A 16,485-nucleotide genomic window follows, 5' to 3' on the forward strand; every position below is an offset into this window, starting at 1 on the left:
ACAGCATCCCCCAGCAGCAAAGACAACACAACTGCAGCCGCTTTGACAGTGTGTCCTTAGCTCTGAGCGTGGGGCAGGGAGAAGGGAGGGACTCTGCCCTTGAGCCCAACCCAGGAAGAGGGAGCCAGCAGGGATGGAAGGCTCCAGCACGCCTTGGCCACAGGCTGCAGAGAAACCCAGGGTTATGACTGCGCCAGGGTGTAACAAGTCAGGCTGGGTGAGAGTGGAGTTGGGGATCCAGCTGATGGGCAGGGCAAGGCAGCTGGCACCTTCCATTCATCTGGAAGTGGGTAGGAAAGCAGGGTGTTTCTCGGGTAGTGGGGCTGTTGCCTTTCTGAGGGGTCCACAGGCCTGAGGGGGGTGGCAGGCCTCCCAGCCCATGAGATACATGATCGAGGTGGTCTGAGCCTCTGTGCCAGCCTGCAGCATCCCCAGGGAGAGAGGGGTAGGCCGGGTGGACAGAGGGTGTCTGGGGTGCCCTGGGACTGGGAACTGGTATCTGAGCCTGGCACTCACTCTTCCCGTTGCCCTGTCTCCCCCCAACCCCCTACCCCTAACCCCACCCCAGGAGCACCTAAGTGGCTCTCTAGCAGCTCTGCGCTCCAACCAGATAATTATTCTGAAGGTTTGTAGGTTCTGGAAGGTCTCTGGGCCCCTCTGGTGAGAGGCTCCATGGACACAGAGCCCAACGTTGCACATCCCCAGGCCCCAGTGAGAAGGTTGGGGCTCCTCGCGTAGCAGATACCCACTAAGGTGGCAATGACCCAGAAAGGCCGTGACTGGGCTCCGGGTCCCTGGCTGGGTGCATCCTCAGCCCAAGCAGCCCTTGCTTCCTAATGCTCCTCCCAGCCACCTTGTGCGAGCTACAATGCTTTCAGAAACAAGAGGTGGATTATATGCCCTCTGTTTTCACATGGGTTCTAACCTCTTCCTAAAGCTGTGGGGTGCTCAACTCCACTGGATAGAGAGACTGGAAACAGCTAGAATTTTCAGAAATGAAAATTGCGTTAGCTAACATGATTGCCTCTCCCCGCCCCACCCCCACAAAAAAGTGCTTGAACATGCCAGAGACGTCTTTGTCCAGCCTCGATGTTCCAAGCCCCTGGGTGAGACCTCAGTAACACTTAGCTGGTGCCCACACTGGTCACACCCTCCTGCTCAGCCCCCAGGAGCCGGGCTCGGCTCTGCCCTTGACCATCTTCCCCAGATTCGCTGACACCAGCCCTTCTCGTCCAGCTGAAAAAAGAACCCAGGGGTGGCTGCCCACCAGCCTGGCTTCAAGTACCAATTTAGGCTGATCCTGTGGCTCCCAAATCAGAGCCTCAGAGTCTGTTCCCCTTAGCCCTGCAGCCTCTGTCCACGACCAGGGACCGTGGGCCTGGCAGTGCAACGTTGGGCCGTATGTCGGGAGGCCTCTGTGGCCCGGCTTGGCTATGGAGGGCAGACCTGGCTGGGGAGGCCCCTCCCCACTGGGGAGTGCTGCTGCCAACACCCCGAGGGCTTGCCTCCTTCCACGGATGGGGTGCCTTCCAAGGGCAAGCTCAGCACTGCACCCACAAGCCTCGAGCGGCCTGTCCATGCCCTCCCTCCAGTGCCTCACACCCGCTAATCTCTCTTCTCTCTTCCTTTCCTCCCTCCCTCTCGGCCACCCTGCCTTCCTGGTGGACTTTCGACACTCCTGAACACCTGCGATCTTTGGCCTCTGCCCTCTGGCCTTCCAACTCATCTTTCTCCTCAGCTGCTGCCTCTCCTCAATTCAGTGCGGCTGGCTCCACCCCCAGTCATTAAAAGGCGGACCTTCCAGGTAGACACCTCCCTTGGCCAGACCACACGGGGCTTCCCAGGGGCTGGCAAGTCTCTGGGCCCTGACGAACCAGCTGGGGCTGTGACAGTGAAAGTCGCTCAGTCATGTCTGACTCTTTGCGACCCCATGGACTGTAGCCCACCAGGCTCCTCCGCCCATGGGATTTCCCAGGCAAGAATACTGGAGTGGGTGGCCATTCCCTTCTCCAGGGGATCTTCCTGACCCAGGGATCAAACGTGGGTCTCCTGCATTACAGGCAGATTCTTTACCATCTGAGCCACCGGGGCTGTTGGCAAAAGCAGAATCTCACTGCACTCCCATTGCATTAAATTAGACAAAGACGGACCTACAAATGCCATACACGTGGAAATGCACAACACCCAGGCCCAGCAGCTTCAACCATTGTCTCACTGTTACTGCTCACAACAGCCAGCAAAGCAGCCGCCACTGTGTGCCAGGCACCAGGCCATGCGTTTTCCAGCCTGCTTTCGTTTACATTCTCACAATGGTTGTATGAGTTAGGCATGATCATCCTTGTTTCACAGATGAGCAAATCAGGTTCAGAGATGTTAAGTAAGTTGCCTGAGGTCACACAGCCAGTAAACTGCAGAGCACCCACATTCTCCGACTCTTACTAGTTATGCAATTTGGAGGTGAATTACTTCACCTTTCTGTGCCTCTGTTTTCTCATCTGTAAAATGAGAATAATGATGGTTCCTACTGTATAGGGTTATTGTGTATGCAGAGCACTGGAAATACTTCCTGGCAGTTTAAGTGCTGAAGTTAAATTGAGGCTCAGAGAGGTGAATTTGTACCCAAGGTGGCACAAACAACAAGAGAGAGTGGGAACTGGCAGTCGAGTCTTCAGACCCCACACCCAGGGCTCTCTCAGTTGGACCTACACCCTTTATATTTAGAAATGCAGATTGCTTAGCATCTGATCACTTGTAACCTGAGTTTGAGAAGCAAGGGAATTTGCAGAGGAAATGTAGCCCACAACCAACAGGTGTAATCATTGTGAGCAACTGCTTCCTTCTTCCTGCCTTACTAAGCCAAGGAGGCTGGGATAGGACCAGATCACAAAGAACAAAGAGCAAGAGACCACAGACCCAGGGATCTAGGCAAAGGCATTGCAGCTTGATGCCAGGCCAGGAATTCCATGGCTGCCACCCGCACCCCTAGCCTTGCTCACACTGGGGGTCAGAGGTAACCCCCAAGGTCGCAGGAGTGCTGGAAGTGGCAGGGCTCTGAGATGCTCTCTGAAAGCCTGACAGCAGGGCCTGGAGCCACCATCTGGCCTGACTCAGGAGCCCAGGGGCCTGAATGTTCACGCATCTGATTGAACAAGGCTGAAAAGTCACTCCAATTAATGGCTAAACATACAGAGGGACACGTGACACGTGTGCTACCCAAGCCTCCGTATCCCGTTACACCAGCCAGATCCTCGAGAGCCTCCATGTGCTCTGAGCGCTTACCCAACGCCTGGTTATTCAGGGGGCTCACTGGCAGCTCAGAGAAGCACCAGGCCCACCCCACTCTCAGCCACCCCTACCCATGTCAGACTCCATTTCAGGAGAGCTGAGTCCCTGCTCTCAGAGTGGCCATTTGCCTCGGCCCCCCTCACCCACCTCCTGGCCCTAGTTGCACTGACTGCTGTGTGTTGAGCCCTTGCTGGGCTCCAAGCTCTGTTGTGAGAATTCTACACGGATTATCCCATGTAATCCCACACGGGCCACCAGGAGTGGAACTGGCATCCTCATCTCCACCTTACAGAAGAAACTGAGCGGGGCCAAGGCATGCTACTGCCTCCCTTTTCAAGAGCAGGAGGAGGATACACCAGAGCTTTCTGTGCTGCCCTGACCTGATTTCTGAAGTAGAGAGAGAATAGGGACCCCTGTCTTTCCTGCTGCAGATTCTGCCTTGAGAATAAGGTTTTTATTCTGTCAGCCACCGTGGGACACAAAAAGGCTTGTCCATTTCCAATCAATAAACCAATATTGATTTCACAGGCTCTGTAAGATGTTTAAACATTGGGTTTAACATTAGTTGAAAAAAATGATGTGTTTAGCAGATGGCATTGAAGGTCATTGCCAAAGTGCAGAAATTTGGATGGTGAGCAATTCTTGCTGGGGGCTTATTTGGAATGAATAGAAAAGTCTAGAGTTCTGGGTTTTGATTCCAGTTCCCCCCAAATTGTCCGTGTGACCTTAGTCAGGGTGCTCAACTTCTCTGAGCCTCCATTTTCTCTTCTGTAAAATGGGACTTGTGACCCATCTCTGCAGCTGCCTTCTCCACCATGGACTCTCCGAGCCCTTAAGTGGATTCTTAGAGGGTGTGGCAGGATGTAGCTCAGGCCAAGAGTGGCATTGCTGGTGGCCTCTGTCTTAGGATATCCCATTGGAGAGATGGTTCAAGCGGATGCTGCTAAAATCTGAGTTCCCATTCTGAGGTCATGCACTCCTACTTATAATATGGGGTTTGCAGCAAGCATCATCAGGCCCCTTTTCTATGTACAGTGTCATAAAGGATTACTGAGATCACACTGAGAAGGGCGGGCTGGCCTGCAGTCTGGCCACCTGGGTCTCCTGCATCCCAGCCTGGAGCACTCACACCTGCCAGACTCTTCTACTCGAATCTGTCTGCAGGGCTGGACCCCTCAGCGAGAGCTGAACCCAGAACCTCCCCGGAGAGGTCGTGGAGAAAGCAACCTAACGACACTGGTCTGCACAGATTGCGGATGACACGGGCTGGCCCCCAGCCCCGAGAGCTGGGTCACGTGGACCAGGCTGTCTCCTCCTCCTCACGATCCCACCCCTGCCTCCCTGGGCTCTGGGTCCACCCTGGGCACCTGCATGGGGTGGGGTGACAAAGGCTTCAGGATAAGGAAAAAGAATAGTAATAGCGACTCCAGAAAGGCACGAAGCACTTTACACCTTCAAAACTCAACCAGACAAAGGGCTGCAAACTCAACTGTCCTCTGAGGTCAGGCACAGATCACACAAGTGATAAAGCAGGCTGCACACAGAATGGTTTGGACAGGTGGGGCCTGAGAGACCCGGAGAGCCCAGCTGATGGCGGCCCCCGAGGAATGTGGGTCTAGCTGGCCCAGGCTCCATTTTCTTCAGCAGAAGCTACCAAGCCATATATATATATATATATATTTTTTTTTTTTACATAAAATCTCTTGCCCAATTGTTTGGTGAGCTAAGCAAAATTCTGTGGCCTCTGACCTAAGGACTCAGTTGATCCTCTGGGCCAGATAATCAAAGACGGCAAAATGTGACAGGAAACAAGGAAAGGCTGTTCTCATCTGACGGCTGGGAGGCCAGGGCGCGGAGATGGTGGGCTCGTCACACGGAGGGAGGCGTCGAGGCAGGCCGAGGCCGCCGGCCACCTCAGCTGGACCCTGGTCATCCGACCAACCTGGGAACAGGACTTCGGCTGGGCCGGGGGGCACTCACCCGCTCCTCCGCCTCTGCCACCGCAGCGGGGCTCTGCCCTGGGGACCAACAGCTCACGCAGCAAATCCTCTCTGGAAGCCTCTCCTCTGGAGGCCTAATGTCTTGGCCACCTCCTCACTGCCACCAGCCTCTGCATGCGTCACCACCACCACACCGTCACCTCACGCCACGCCGCCTCCCCCAGAACCCACGGCAGGGCCTCACCGGGTGCATGGCACTGGGGCAGGACGGTTCCGCAGCCCAGGGCTCTCTCTCTGACACTTGTTTCCACCAACCTCAGGGTGAACAGGGCCAGGCTGGCATCCAAGGCCCACCAGGGCCACCAGGCCCTCCTGGACCGAGTGGACCTCTGGGGCACCCAGGACTGCCAGGGCCCATGGGGCCACCAGTAAGTACCCCTCCTGCTTCCCACCAGCTCCTCTCCTTCAAGATTCACCCCCTGAATTCTCTGGAAATTTGGGAACTGGGTAACCGATGGGACTCTGGGCCCCCGCTGAAAGGGCAGAAGCACATTGGCAAGGCTGCGGGACGTGGCTGGCCCCGTCCCTGTGGGAGCTGCCCATCCCGTCATGCTCACCAGTTGCTCTCTGGTTCTGAAAACACGTAATGGGACCATGTGTTCCACTTTAGCCACTGCCTCCCAGGGGGGAAACCATGAGCAGGCCTGTCTCTCCCAGCCTCAGGAGAGAGGAGCTTGGAGAGAAAGTTCCTGGGACCACTCTGATGGATGTCCCCTGCCCCCTGGGCTTAGGAAAACTCGAGTTGGGACAAAGTGTCCTAAAGGAGATAGCAAGGGGGCATCTGATGGCCTAACAGACACGCCTTTGCTGGTGTGTGTGGATTTCCCACTCCCAGGCCACCTTCCAACCAAGTTACACACCCGGTCAGGCAAAAGGACCCTGCCTCGAGCCTGGGGATTGGACCACTGCCAGGAGGGGCCCAGGGAAGCCAACAGACACCCCTCTGGGCAAGACCACATTCAGGCAATAGGTCAGTCCCAGTGTCCACCGGGTCATCTGCTTGCAAGCTCTAGCCAAGCCCCAACTCTTTCTCAGCCCTATTTCATGCAAGAAAGCACCAAGGCAGAGTAACTCAGAAAACCCTGGACTTCTTCTTTAGAGAAAATGCATCTCTACCCAGAGCTAAGACAAACGTCAGCAGTTATTAGAGGCAGAGGGACACAGTCTGTTTGATAATGTTTTTTCCACGTGGCTTTTTTTGTTTAAGTGTTTTTCTTTCTTATGACAAAAGCATCATATATCCATTGTGAAAAATTTGGAACATAGACGAAGAAAAAGTTTTAAACTGTCTGCTTTCCCATATCCAGGCTTCCCCATCATTAACGCTGGGGAGAGTCCTTTCCATTTTTCTCCTTAGACTTCTCGGCACATAAATGTTTTTCAGGTCGGTGACGTTTTGAATAACTTAACACTTGGTATCCTGTTACTCTTTTCACTTAATCTCGTACACCATGCCCTTTCTTACATCAGGAGTCTCCCATGATACAGATTTTAGGACTGCTGGGTCTCTTTACAATGTAGTTAATGGGTTCCCTTCTGAAATGCTGCTACTGCTACTAAGTCGTTTCAGTCGTGTCCGACTCTGTGCGACCCCATAGATGGCAGCCCACCGGGCTCTGCTGTCCCTGGGATTCTCCAGGCAAGAACACTGGAGTGGGTTGCCATTTCCTTCTCCAATGCATGAAAGTGAAAAGTGAAAATGAAGTCTCTCAGTTGTGTCCAACTCTTCGCGACCCCATGGACTGCAGCCTACCAGGCTCCTCCATCCATGGGATTCTCCAGGCAAGAGTACTGGAGTGGGGTGCCATTGCCTTCTGTAATATACATCCTTAAACATAAATGTGTGTGCATATCTCCAATGCTTTCATTGCAATAGATTCCCAAAAGTGGAATTACTGGGTCAGGGGTGCCCCTGTCAAGTAGCCCACAATGAGTATGACCACATTCCAGGTCACTTGGCTTCACACCTGGGCCCTTGGCTACCCCGGCTTCCAAGGCTAAGGTTCCATGTAGAGTCCCCCTAGGCTGGGTCAAGCAGCCAGCTTGACCAGAAGGCAGCATGGCAGTGTGAAAACCTACCTTTCTGGGAGAGCCAGCTCTCCTGCTCAGCTTGATCCCCGTAACGGATTTTAAATATTTCCATGATTTCTCCCCAGAACCCTGGGGAGGGAAGTTAGTCTCACTTCCATGGATTGATGGATGGAAAAGCAGAAAACCTAAAAGGAAGTGGAATTTAGAGAACTGAACCAAACAAACCAAGCCAAGAAAATAAACCAAAATTTTAAAAAGTGCTCAAAATCCACTTCTTTCCTGATGGCCCTCACCCATACACACTGGGCTCCCGATCACTGGACCCAAGCCAGGCTGTTTTCTTTGTTAGGTTGTTTATAAAGAAAAAAAACCAGAATGCGTGTTTTGAAACCAATTGAAATAGGCCAGACTCAGGCATCATGGTTTTCTCCAGCCAGTGTTTGCCAGGCAGACCCACGCCCGAGACCATGCTGGAGCCTGCCTTCCCTTTCCTCTCCCTTGGGCTCCTGCAGGGCTTGCACCACTTCCCCCAGCTGGCTCCTGTGGTCACAGCCCCCCGGGGTGGGGAATGGAGACAGAGGGCTCCCCTGCAAGCTGGCAGGGCCAGAGGCAAAACCCAAGCTCTGCTGGGCAAGGTCAGCTTTCCAGGGAGTGGCTCTAGTTAGGAGGTGGGTGGGTGGGGACCTGGACCAAACACACTATCAATTTCGCATGATGCCATTGACCTATTTTACAGCGGGCCAGCACAGCAGAGATGCCCGAGGCGCCCAAGTGGCTCCACAGACGGACATGAGCCTGTTGTCCCCATGTGCCCTGAGCAGGTTTCAGATGCCCTTTGAGGACCCTCTTGATCTGTTCTCCAGCGCATCCAGAACCCGTTACAACCTCCACTGTAAACGTGTTTGTGTGCATCCCTGCTCAGTCGTGCCCGACTCTTTGCAACCCCATGGACTATAGCTGCCAGATTCTTCAGTCCATGGGATTTCCCAGGCAAGAATACTTGAATGGTTGCCATTTCCTACTCCAGGGGATCTTCCCGACCCAGGGATCGAACCCGAGTCTCTTACATCTCCTGCACTGGCAGACAGATTCTTTACCAACTGCACCATCTAAGTGTGTTTAGCCCTCACCATTTGCCAGTGGAATCCATCTCCACTCACCTTTCTTCTTGCTTCTGCAGGGCTTACCTGGGCCTCCTGGACCGAAGGTGAGGGTCCTTCTGGGTGATGCATCGAGTGGGTGGGAAAGTGCCCTGGTGGGTAGGTGTGGCGCGCTGACAGGTACTGAGTAAGGGGCTGAAAGGGAATTGATCGGCTTCCACAAGGATTGCACTTTCGTGGGCTCAGGCCAAGCAAGTGCTGTGGCTGGTATGGAAGATGCGGCCCTGATCTCCAAACAGATCATGGTCCGAGTTGGGAACTCAGGTCCCAGGACATTGTCACAACATCCCAGTAAAACAGTGGCTCCTAAGGGGCCAGAACTGGAAAGGACCTTCGGGGCCATCCAGTTCCTTTCGAAACCTTATCTGGAAGCCCACAGTGTCGAGTCTCCCTTTGAAGCTGGAGTCCCTGTGGCTTTAGGAAAGAGAAGTTGCAAAGCAGTGATCCAGCCAGTCATTTCACAAATGCAGAAGCTGAAGTCCTGAGGGACATGACTTGTCCAGGTGCCACAGGGAGCCCGTGGTAGAACCAGAACTGACCCTCAGGGGTCCTGTGCCCCTGCCGAGTCGACCCTTCCCTCCTCCCTCAGCCTCTGCAAGACAAGGACTGGTTCTGAAAAGTCAAACAGTCCCTGCTATTGTTCCAAGGTTGGCTGGAGGTGGAGGTCAGAGGTTTTGGAGTCATTGGAAAGAAGAGGGATGGTAACGAGGAGGAGGGGGGTGAAGCAAGAAAACCCCTCTAATGGCCTTATCTTGGTTCCCCTCAGGGAGACCCAGGGATCCAGGGCTACCACGGCCGGAAGGTAAGAAGGAGGGGAAAGGAGGACCCGCTCTCCACCAGGTGACAATCCATGTAGGGCTTCACCACAGTGTACACAGGGTCTGGACTTGGTCCATACATGCTTTTGCACACACATCAGCAGGGGCCTCAAAACTCTTGAATTTAAATGATCAGGGGGTTTGTGTCTCCACTGAGGAAGCAGGAGGCTCAGAGAAGGAAGGGCCTTGGGCAAGTCAGTGGCCCTGCTGGACCTCAGGCCAGGAATGTGTCCCCTGCCAACCCAACTGGCCGTGTCCGCACAGAGGCAGACCAGGTTCTCACCTGCCCCCTGAGAGCCTAGTAAGTGGAGACCAGGCAGAGCTTCTGGGTATGGTAGGGGATATGGATGGTCCCAACTCTGCTGTCTGGCCACTCACAGGCCAAAGAGACAGGGTTCCTATGCAAATAACCCTAGTGAAGGCAATTGCACTAACCACTACCATCCCAAAGCACCGTGTCAGTATTGGGGTAGGGGGTTCAGGGAAATTCATTCTAGGTTGGGAGGATCTCGGGAAGTCGTCTGAGAGAGGACAGCCTCTGAGTTCAATCCTGGTGAATGGGTAAGTGCATCAGTTATCTATTGCCATGTAATGAACCATCCCAAACTTACTGTCTTAAAACAATTCTTTCTCAGGATTCTGTGGCTTGGCCAGCTGTCTCCTTGGGGCTCACTCATGCAGTCACATGGGATGATGGCTGGAGAGGCCGGGGGGCCAAGACAGCCTCGTCCACACGCCTGGGGCTGGCGCTAGCTGCGGCCTGGGCTCCTCTGTTCTCCTCCACATGGCCTCCCAGCCCCTAGTGTAGGGCGGATGGATTTCCTCACAGCACGGCAGGCCCAGGTCAGCCTTCAAAACAGGCGAGTGCTAGTGCACAAGTGCTTTTCAAAAAGCATCTCTTGCATCACATTTTCTGAGGTCCTGTTGGTCAAAGCAAGTAACTCAGCATTCAAGTCAGTGGGGCGGGAGGACTCAGCCCCTTATTCTTATTGTGGGCGGGTGGCAAAGCCTTTGTGACCATCTTTAATCTACCACTGTGCTCCTTCAAGCAGCAGATTTCAAGGGAAATGGCATTTTAGACAGGGAAACAATTGAGCCAAGGCCCAGAGATGGTCATCACAATAACTTTAATAATGTAAAAATAATTTTAACACTATACACCACTTACTGAATGTCTCCTGTGTGCCAGGCTGGCCTTCAATGGGACCTGCATTATTTCTAATCCTAGGAGGCTGGTACTCTTCTTCTCCTATTTAACAGATGAGGAAACTGAGGTACAACCTAAGTGGCTCATAAGCCGCAAAGCAGGAATTCAAGTCCAGGTCACGGCCCTTCCAATGATGCCATGCATCATAAGGAGCCCATCCCACCCTCCAGGCCCCAGCTGGGAGGCTCTGGCGCCTTCCAGGGGAAGAAAAGAGACAGGAGAGAAAGGCAGGATGAAGAAGGGGAGGATTCTGGAAAGGGAAGAATCAGCTCTGGAGAAGCACATTCCACAGGCTCTGTAGCTCTGTAATCCGACAGGGGCCTTCACTGCATTGTTTTATGGGTGCTTGGTGGGTGACATTGCAACACCTGAGAGATCTTTCATTAGTTCTGCATAAACTGCGAAGTTTGTACTGTGTCAGGAAGTGGAAATTACAGCCCCCGAGGTTGCTTCCATCCCCTCATGCAGACTCACAAAATTTACTGCCTCCCGCTGCAGCACAGGGTCGGCTTTCCCATTAGCAGCCAGACCAGCTCTTTCAAGCTGTGAAGAAACTTCAGGGCAGCAGTTCCCCCTGGGGTCATGGGGATGCTCACGGCTGGCATCCCTACCATGGCAGGCATCTGCATTCCCCTGCCAACTGGAAATCTGGTTCATTCAGAAAGGAGGTTGGCGGGGGCAGTCTGTTGCCCTGAGGATAGAGAGGCGTCAACTTGGGGCTAGGGTGTCATGATGGTACAAGGCCTGTTTCCATGATTGTGGCCATTCTGTATGAAGTTTGTGGGAGGAATCTTTCAGCCCTGACTGTGTGGAATTTGCAGAGGAAATTAGCGTGGTCCTACTGACAGAGGGGCAGCCTCTGATCCTGGGGAAGCCTGCTCTGGAGAGAGAAGGCTTGGGGCTGCTAGAGGAGGCTCAGGGCTGCTGGAGAAAGCACAGATGCACTTCTTTTGCCTGACTAAGGATAAAGCAAGTGCTGATGGGTACCTTGAGAAGGAGGGAGCTCCCCGTCACCAGAAGCATTTAAGGAGAGGCTGGAAAACTATGGGTCTGTCATGTGTTAAGAGAAGCTTCTATATCCGATGGGAGACTGGATTGAAATCCCTTCCTGCTCAGGGAAGCAGCAGCTTCCTAAGAACAGAGCTGGCTCCATCCCCGCTAGAGAGGAGCAGCCTCCCACCCCACCCTGGCTTTATGAGTCAGACTCCTCGAGTCTATGTCCAGGCCTTTCTGCATCCACATCCAGGGCTTGTCAGAAGCATTACTGCTTTTAGGTCTCCTGGGGTTCCGAGAAGGCCCTTCTCCTTCATGCTCAGTTCATGTTCCCCACGCTTTCTTTCTCTGTTGACCTGCCCCTTCCCTTTCACAACAGCCTCTTCTCATGGAATCCAGTGGGAGCTGTGAGGCTGCCGGCTTCTCTGCGTTTCTGGAAGGCTCCTGCCACCTCCTTTTCTCCCAGCCTGTCCTTGAGACTTCTCAGTAGGCGCTCCGGAGCCACCAAGTGGCCCTAGAACTCTCGTCTCTGTGCTGGCCCTCACTCTGCTGGGACCCTTGTCCTGTCATCACTGAAGCCACAGCCTCCTAGTCTAACAGAGGCCAGAGGGTGTGCACTGGCGACCAATGGCCAGCAGCAGAGCCCACCCCCAAGAGCTTGGGGGTCATTCCTCAAGGTCAGGCGATACTCAGGAGGCTACGAGTGCCTGTTCCCACTGCCTGAGCCCCAGTGATCACCATACCCAGGCAGAAGTATTCTTCCCATCAGAATTCTTAGATGAAGAGTCCTTTTTTCATGAGATATTACTTTTCTCCTTAAAGTGTTTCATCCCATTTTTCAATTCTTGGATGAAGAATCTTGCCCAAGGACAAGGGCAGCAGTTACTTCACGTCGCTGGTTCAGCCAAAGTCCTTTCGCTCTGTCTCTCACTCATCTCATCTCACCTTGGCCCAGTAATTTAATGCGTTATCCCCACTGTCAAGAGATGAGAAGCTCAGAGAGGTCAATACTCTGCCCAGCGTTGCACAAGTCAAGTGTTCGTCACTCAGTCATGTCCGACTCTTTGCGGCCCCGTGGACTGTAGTCTGCCAGGCTCCACTGTCCATGGAATGCTCCAGGCAAGAATACTAGAGTGGGTTGCCATTCCCTTCTCCAGGGGGATCTTCCCGACCCAGGGATTGAACCCAGGTCTCCTGCATTGCAGGCAGATTCTTTACTGTCTGAGCTACCAGGGAAGCCCCAACATTGCACAGCTAGTGATAATCATGCTGGGATTGGAATCTAGGTCTCATGAGTCTGAACCCAGGAGCCAGTCTTCTTGCCCTAGTGCAGAAGGAAATGTCTGCTCGGGGGAGGGGCGGTGTCACCCCAGGCTAAGCCAACTGTGCAGACCACCCTCCCCTGTGGTTTCTCTGGAATGTGGAGGGGTAACCCTCTGGCTCTTTTCTTTTGTCCACCAAATCTCTTTTCTCTCTTTCCCTCTCTGCTCTCTGCCTAGAAAGAGGCCTAGAAGGAGGGACCCCCACGAAGGGCAGCTTGGTCACAGATGCTGGGAAGATGAGAGTTTGCTCCCACCCAGCACCCTATGCCACCCAATGGGGACATGGAACTGGAACAGAGGCCACGGGATGTCCCGTGTGTTCAGGGTGTGAGGGGGCCCCACAGGGTAACGACGGACCCCCCACGTCTGCTTCCATTACTCTGTCCTGGCGACTTGACACATACGCGGGGAGGCCTTTCAGTAAGGGAATTTAACTCTCAGCAGAGGCGCTTCTGGTCCTGTGAAGTTTGCTGTTGATTAGTTCCATCCACCACCACTACCACCACCACCCGCCCCAGCAGCTGGTCCCAGCCTGGCATCCTCTCAAAGGCCGGCCAAGGCTGGCAGGGCAGCATCTCCACCGGCTCCCGGAGATCGCAGCCCGGTGTAGCCAGCGGGCCGTGTGCTGCCGCAGCCCCACTCGCACCCAGCCCCATGGCTTAGACACTGTGAGCATTGTGCGCCCATGTGGTACCTATTTGATCCAAATTTATGGCACCAATCTACTTTCAATGTGTTGCAAGACACAAAATGTGTGTTTAAAGCATCGCAACCTTGGCTCTCTTTCAAGAGGATTGATGAGTATTGTCAGACTGTGTATGGATCACAGAACCTGGTGAGAGCTTATCTCCAAGCACGTCAGAACTGGCCCGTCCATCTTGGCAGTAGCGGGGTGCCTTTGACACATGTGGCGGTCTGGGTGTTAAGCCTTGGGGTTTGCACAAAGGACCAGAGCCGAGCACACATTCCCATCCTGCCGGCTCCAGGCTGTGTGTCTTCAGACCAGTGCAGGAAGGATGTGAGAACCTCGTGTTTAGTCAGCTTATAACTGAGGTTGCACCTCCTGGAGGCTGTGGGGCTCCAGGGAAAGAGGGACTCCCAGGGAAGGAGATCTGATGGGCCCTGTGGTCGGCTGGCTAGGGCGCTGGATTGAGGGTATGAGGAGCAGAAGGGCACCCACCCAGCCCATCTGCTCACCCTACCTCAGTCCTTCTACAAAAAGGCAGAATCATTCTGACCTGCCAGTCAGAGCAAAGCATCACGTGGGTGGACATATCATATCTGAAGAATGATTATTATATCTACCTTTCTGGGCCTTTTCGTGCCAGGCTGTATAGGGGCACTTTGCTTGCATCATCTCATCAGATCCTCATAACCGCCCTTTCAGGTAGGTTTTATTCTTATCCCCAATTTACAGATGAGCAAACCGAGGTTCACAGAGGTGAATCCCCCTAGAGCCACAGCTACAAAGCAGTGAAGCCAGGTCTTTCTGGCCCCAAAGTCTTGTTCTGGATGACTTTACTACCTGGGTTTTATGAGCCCAGGGGACCTATAATTTCCAATATCACACCACCACTGCCTACTCCCATCTCCTCCACTAGAAGGAAAGAAGGAGGGAGCTGGCCTGTTTTCCTTCTTGTGAGAAGGTTGTGGCTGGATTCAGGCCCTCCTCCAAGTCTCCCAGTCTCTCTGTGAACATCTAAAGCAGAGAACTTGGGGGTACTTGGTGTATTTTGTTCAAAGAACCAAAGAAGGGGAGTACTTTGCCCATTGGCACTGATTCTACCCGAATGCTTCCCCAGGGAGCTGACCTGGTCCTGCGACCTCCAATAAAGCCAGGAGAAGGCCGTCTGAGCTGTGCACCCCAGTGGAGAAACCTAAAACTTCCCTGCATCCCCTGACTCCCAGAGGACCTGGGCAACCCTAGGCTCCATGCCATGCTGATGTGCAGCAGAGCATGCCCTGCAGATGGAAGCTGTAGAGGCAGACGGGGGACAGCACTTGCTTTCAAAGCCAGGAATTCCTGGGGGGGCATCCAGGCCATTTCAGTTAAAGCAGATCAGGGAGCTGAGACATGGGCCCCACATCTGAGGCCTCGTGGGGGCTGACAGCCCTCCTGCTCCGCCTGCCTCCAGCCCCCAGCCTGTGCTCTCTGCCCCCTGTTTCTCCTGCACTCCCAAGTCCCCAGATTAATTAGAGCTGACTTTTCTTTTTGGAACTAACTACAAAATCAACCGATCTCAAATCGAGATTACAACCCAGCCGCCCTTCCAAAGCCCTGGCCTTCGATGGGGCGCCTGACCCCGGTAATTCCCTGGATCACTTCCTGCCGGCCCTAATTACCGGACGACCTGGCGTTTCCGTGGCCCCAGGCCTCTCTAGGCTGGAGCTGGCTCCGTCGGCGGCGAGAAGAGGGAGCTGAGCTGCCCTTCTCCCGGAAGGGAGCCCTGGGAACTCTTCAGGGGAGAGAAGGACATTAGCTCTCCTCACCCGGCTTTTCCAGCCCACGAAAGGGCCCTGGTCCAGACTTAAGGCCTGAGTCACCTGCTGGCCTCCCCCCAGTCCTCCGCTCCCCACACTTCTCCCCTGCAGAGAACAAAGCGTCTGTGTGGAGCTGCTCCGGCCCAGGTCCCCACCCCACCGCACCCCGACCGCAACCCGCAGCAGGAGCCTCACGTTAGGGAGGTCCGTTCATCTTCCCCTGCTTCTCTGGCCTGACCTTTGCTCTGCTGGGGAACTGACCTGGAAGCCCCCCACCTCTTGCCTCCTTTGCCAAGTCCCTGCCCTGTTTGTTCAACAAACAGTAAATCACCAATTAAGAGAGCAGAACACGACTGGTTTGTGCTCCAAGGAGCTTGCTTCCATCCCATCATCTGGGCAAAGGATGGGTCCTCCCACCTGGAAACAGAACCAGAATACAGAACCTATTGATGCTTGGCAGGCATTCCAGGCAGGGGCAGCAGGAGTCAGTGGCGTCCTAAAAGTGGGGGCTGGGACGGCCTTCAGGGTCATTCAGGGCAGCCCCCTGTCTACCCACGTGAGCTCACCCAGCACTTTCTTAGCCACCAAGACCGGAATCCACCCCTTGCAGGCCAGCCATCCAGCATCCTTGATTCTGGGAACCAAGGTTAGAAGAGCCAGCCTTTCGCAGGCCTGGCTCCACAGCATCAGCCACCACCCTTGCTCCGGGCATCTGGGGCAAGACCCTTTGTAATGCTTGGAGCACCCACTTCCCCAGCCCGCCTGGGGGAGCCTCCAGGATCCCTGCTCGGAGGACAAGAAGTGCAGGAGATAAATTGGGGCCCTCGGGTTTTGGCAAACTATGAGAGCTCTCTCCCCAGCTGAGATGTTAGTGAGTTAGTGGATCTAAATTCAGCACAATTCCAAACTTAAACCTTTTAAACAAACAAACAAAAAACTTTCATGTAGGAAAATGGGAACGAAGGAGCCTCTAGGTGTGCTCTAACAAAGACATGCCAAGAGGAAAAGCTCTGCGAACACACACGTGTCACTGTTCTCCCTTTAACAATGGCCCTGGAAACACTCCCCACTCCACACCCCCCATCACCCTGCAGACGGATGCCCTTGCTCACAGCCACCCTGGAGTCCTTGATAATGACTCTCAGCCCACTCTCACCTCTCCCATCGTCCAGAATCAGTGTTTTCTGG

At 54.1% G+C, this 16,485-nt stretch overlaps 1 protein-coding gene across 1 annotated transcript in view; it reads left to right on the top strand.

Annotated features, from left to right (window-relative positions):
* COL13A1 (collagen, type XIII, alpha 1) overlaps positions 1 to 16,485 on the top strand; it is a 153,570-nt gene that overhangs the window by 92,217 nt on the left and 44,868 nt on the right. Inside the window, exons 13-16 of the mRNA XM_010852216.1 lie at positions 569 to 625; positions 5,546 to 5,653; positions 8,497 to 8,523; positions 9,243 to 9,278. Of these exons, the coding sequence (XP_010850518.1) occupies positions 569 to 625; positions 5,546 to 5,653; positions 8,497 to 8,523; positions 9,243 to 9,278 (228 nt within the window). The remainder of the gene's footprint in view (positions 1 to 568; positions 626 to 5,545; positions 5,654 to 8,496; positions 8,524 to 9,242; positions 9,279 to 16,485) is intronic.

This window comes from Bison bison, unplaced genomic scaffold (genome assembly GCF_000754665.1).
Source record: "Bison bison bison isolate TAMUID 2011002044 unplaced genomic scaffold, Bison_UMD1.0 scf7180017864309, whole genome shotgun sequence".
NCBI lineage: Eukaryota > Metazoa > Chordata > Mammalia > Artiodactyla > Bovidae > Bison > Bison bison.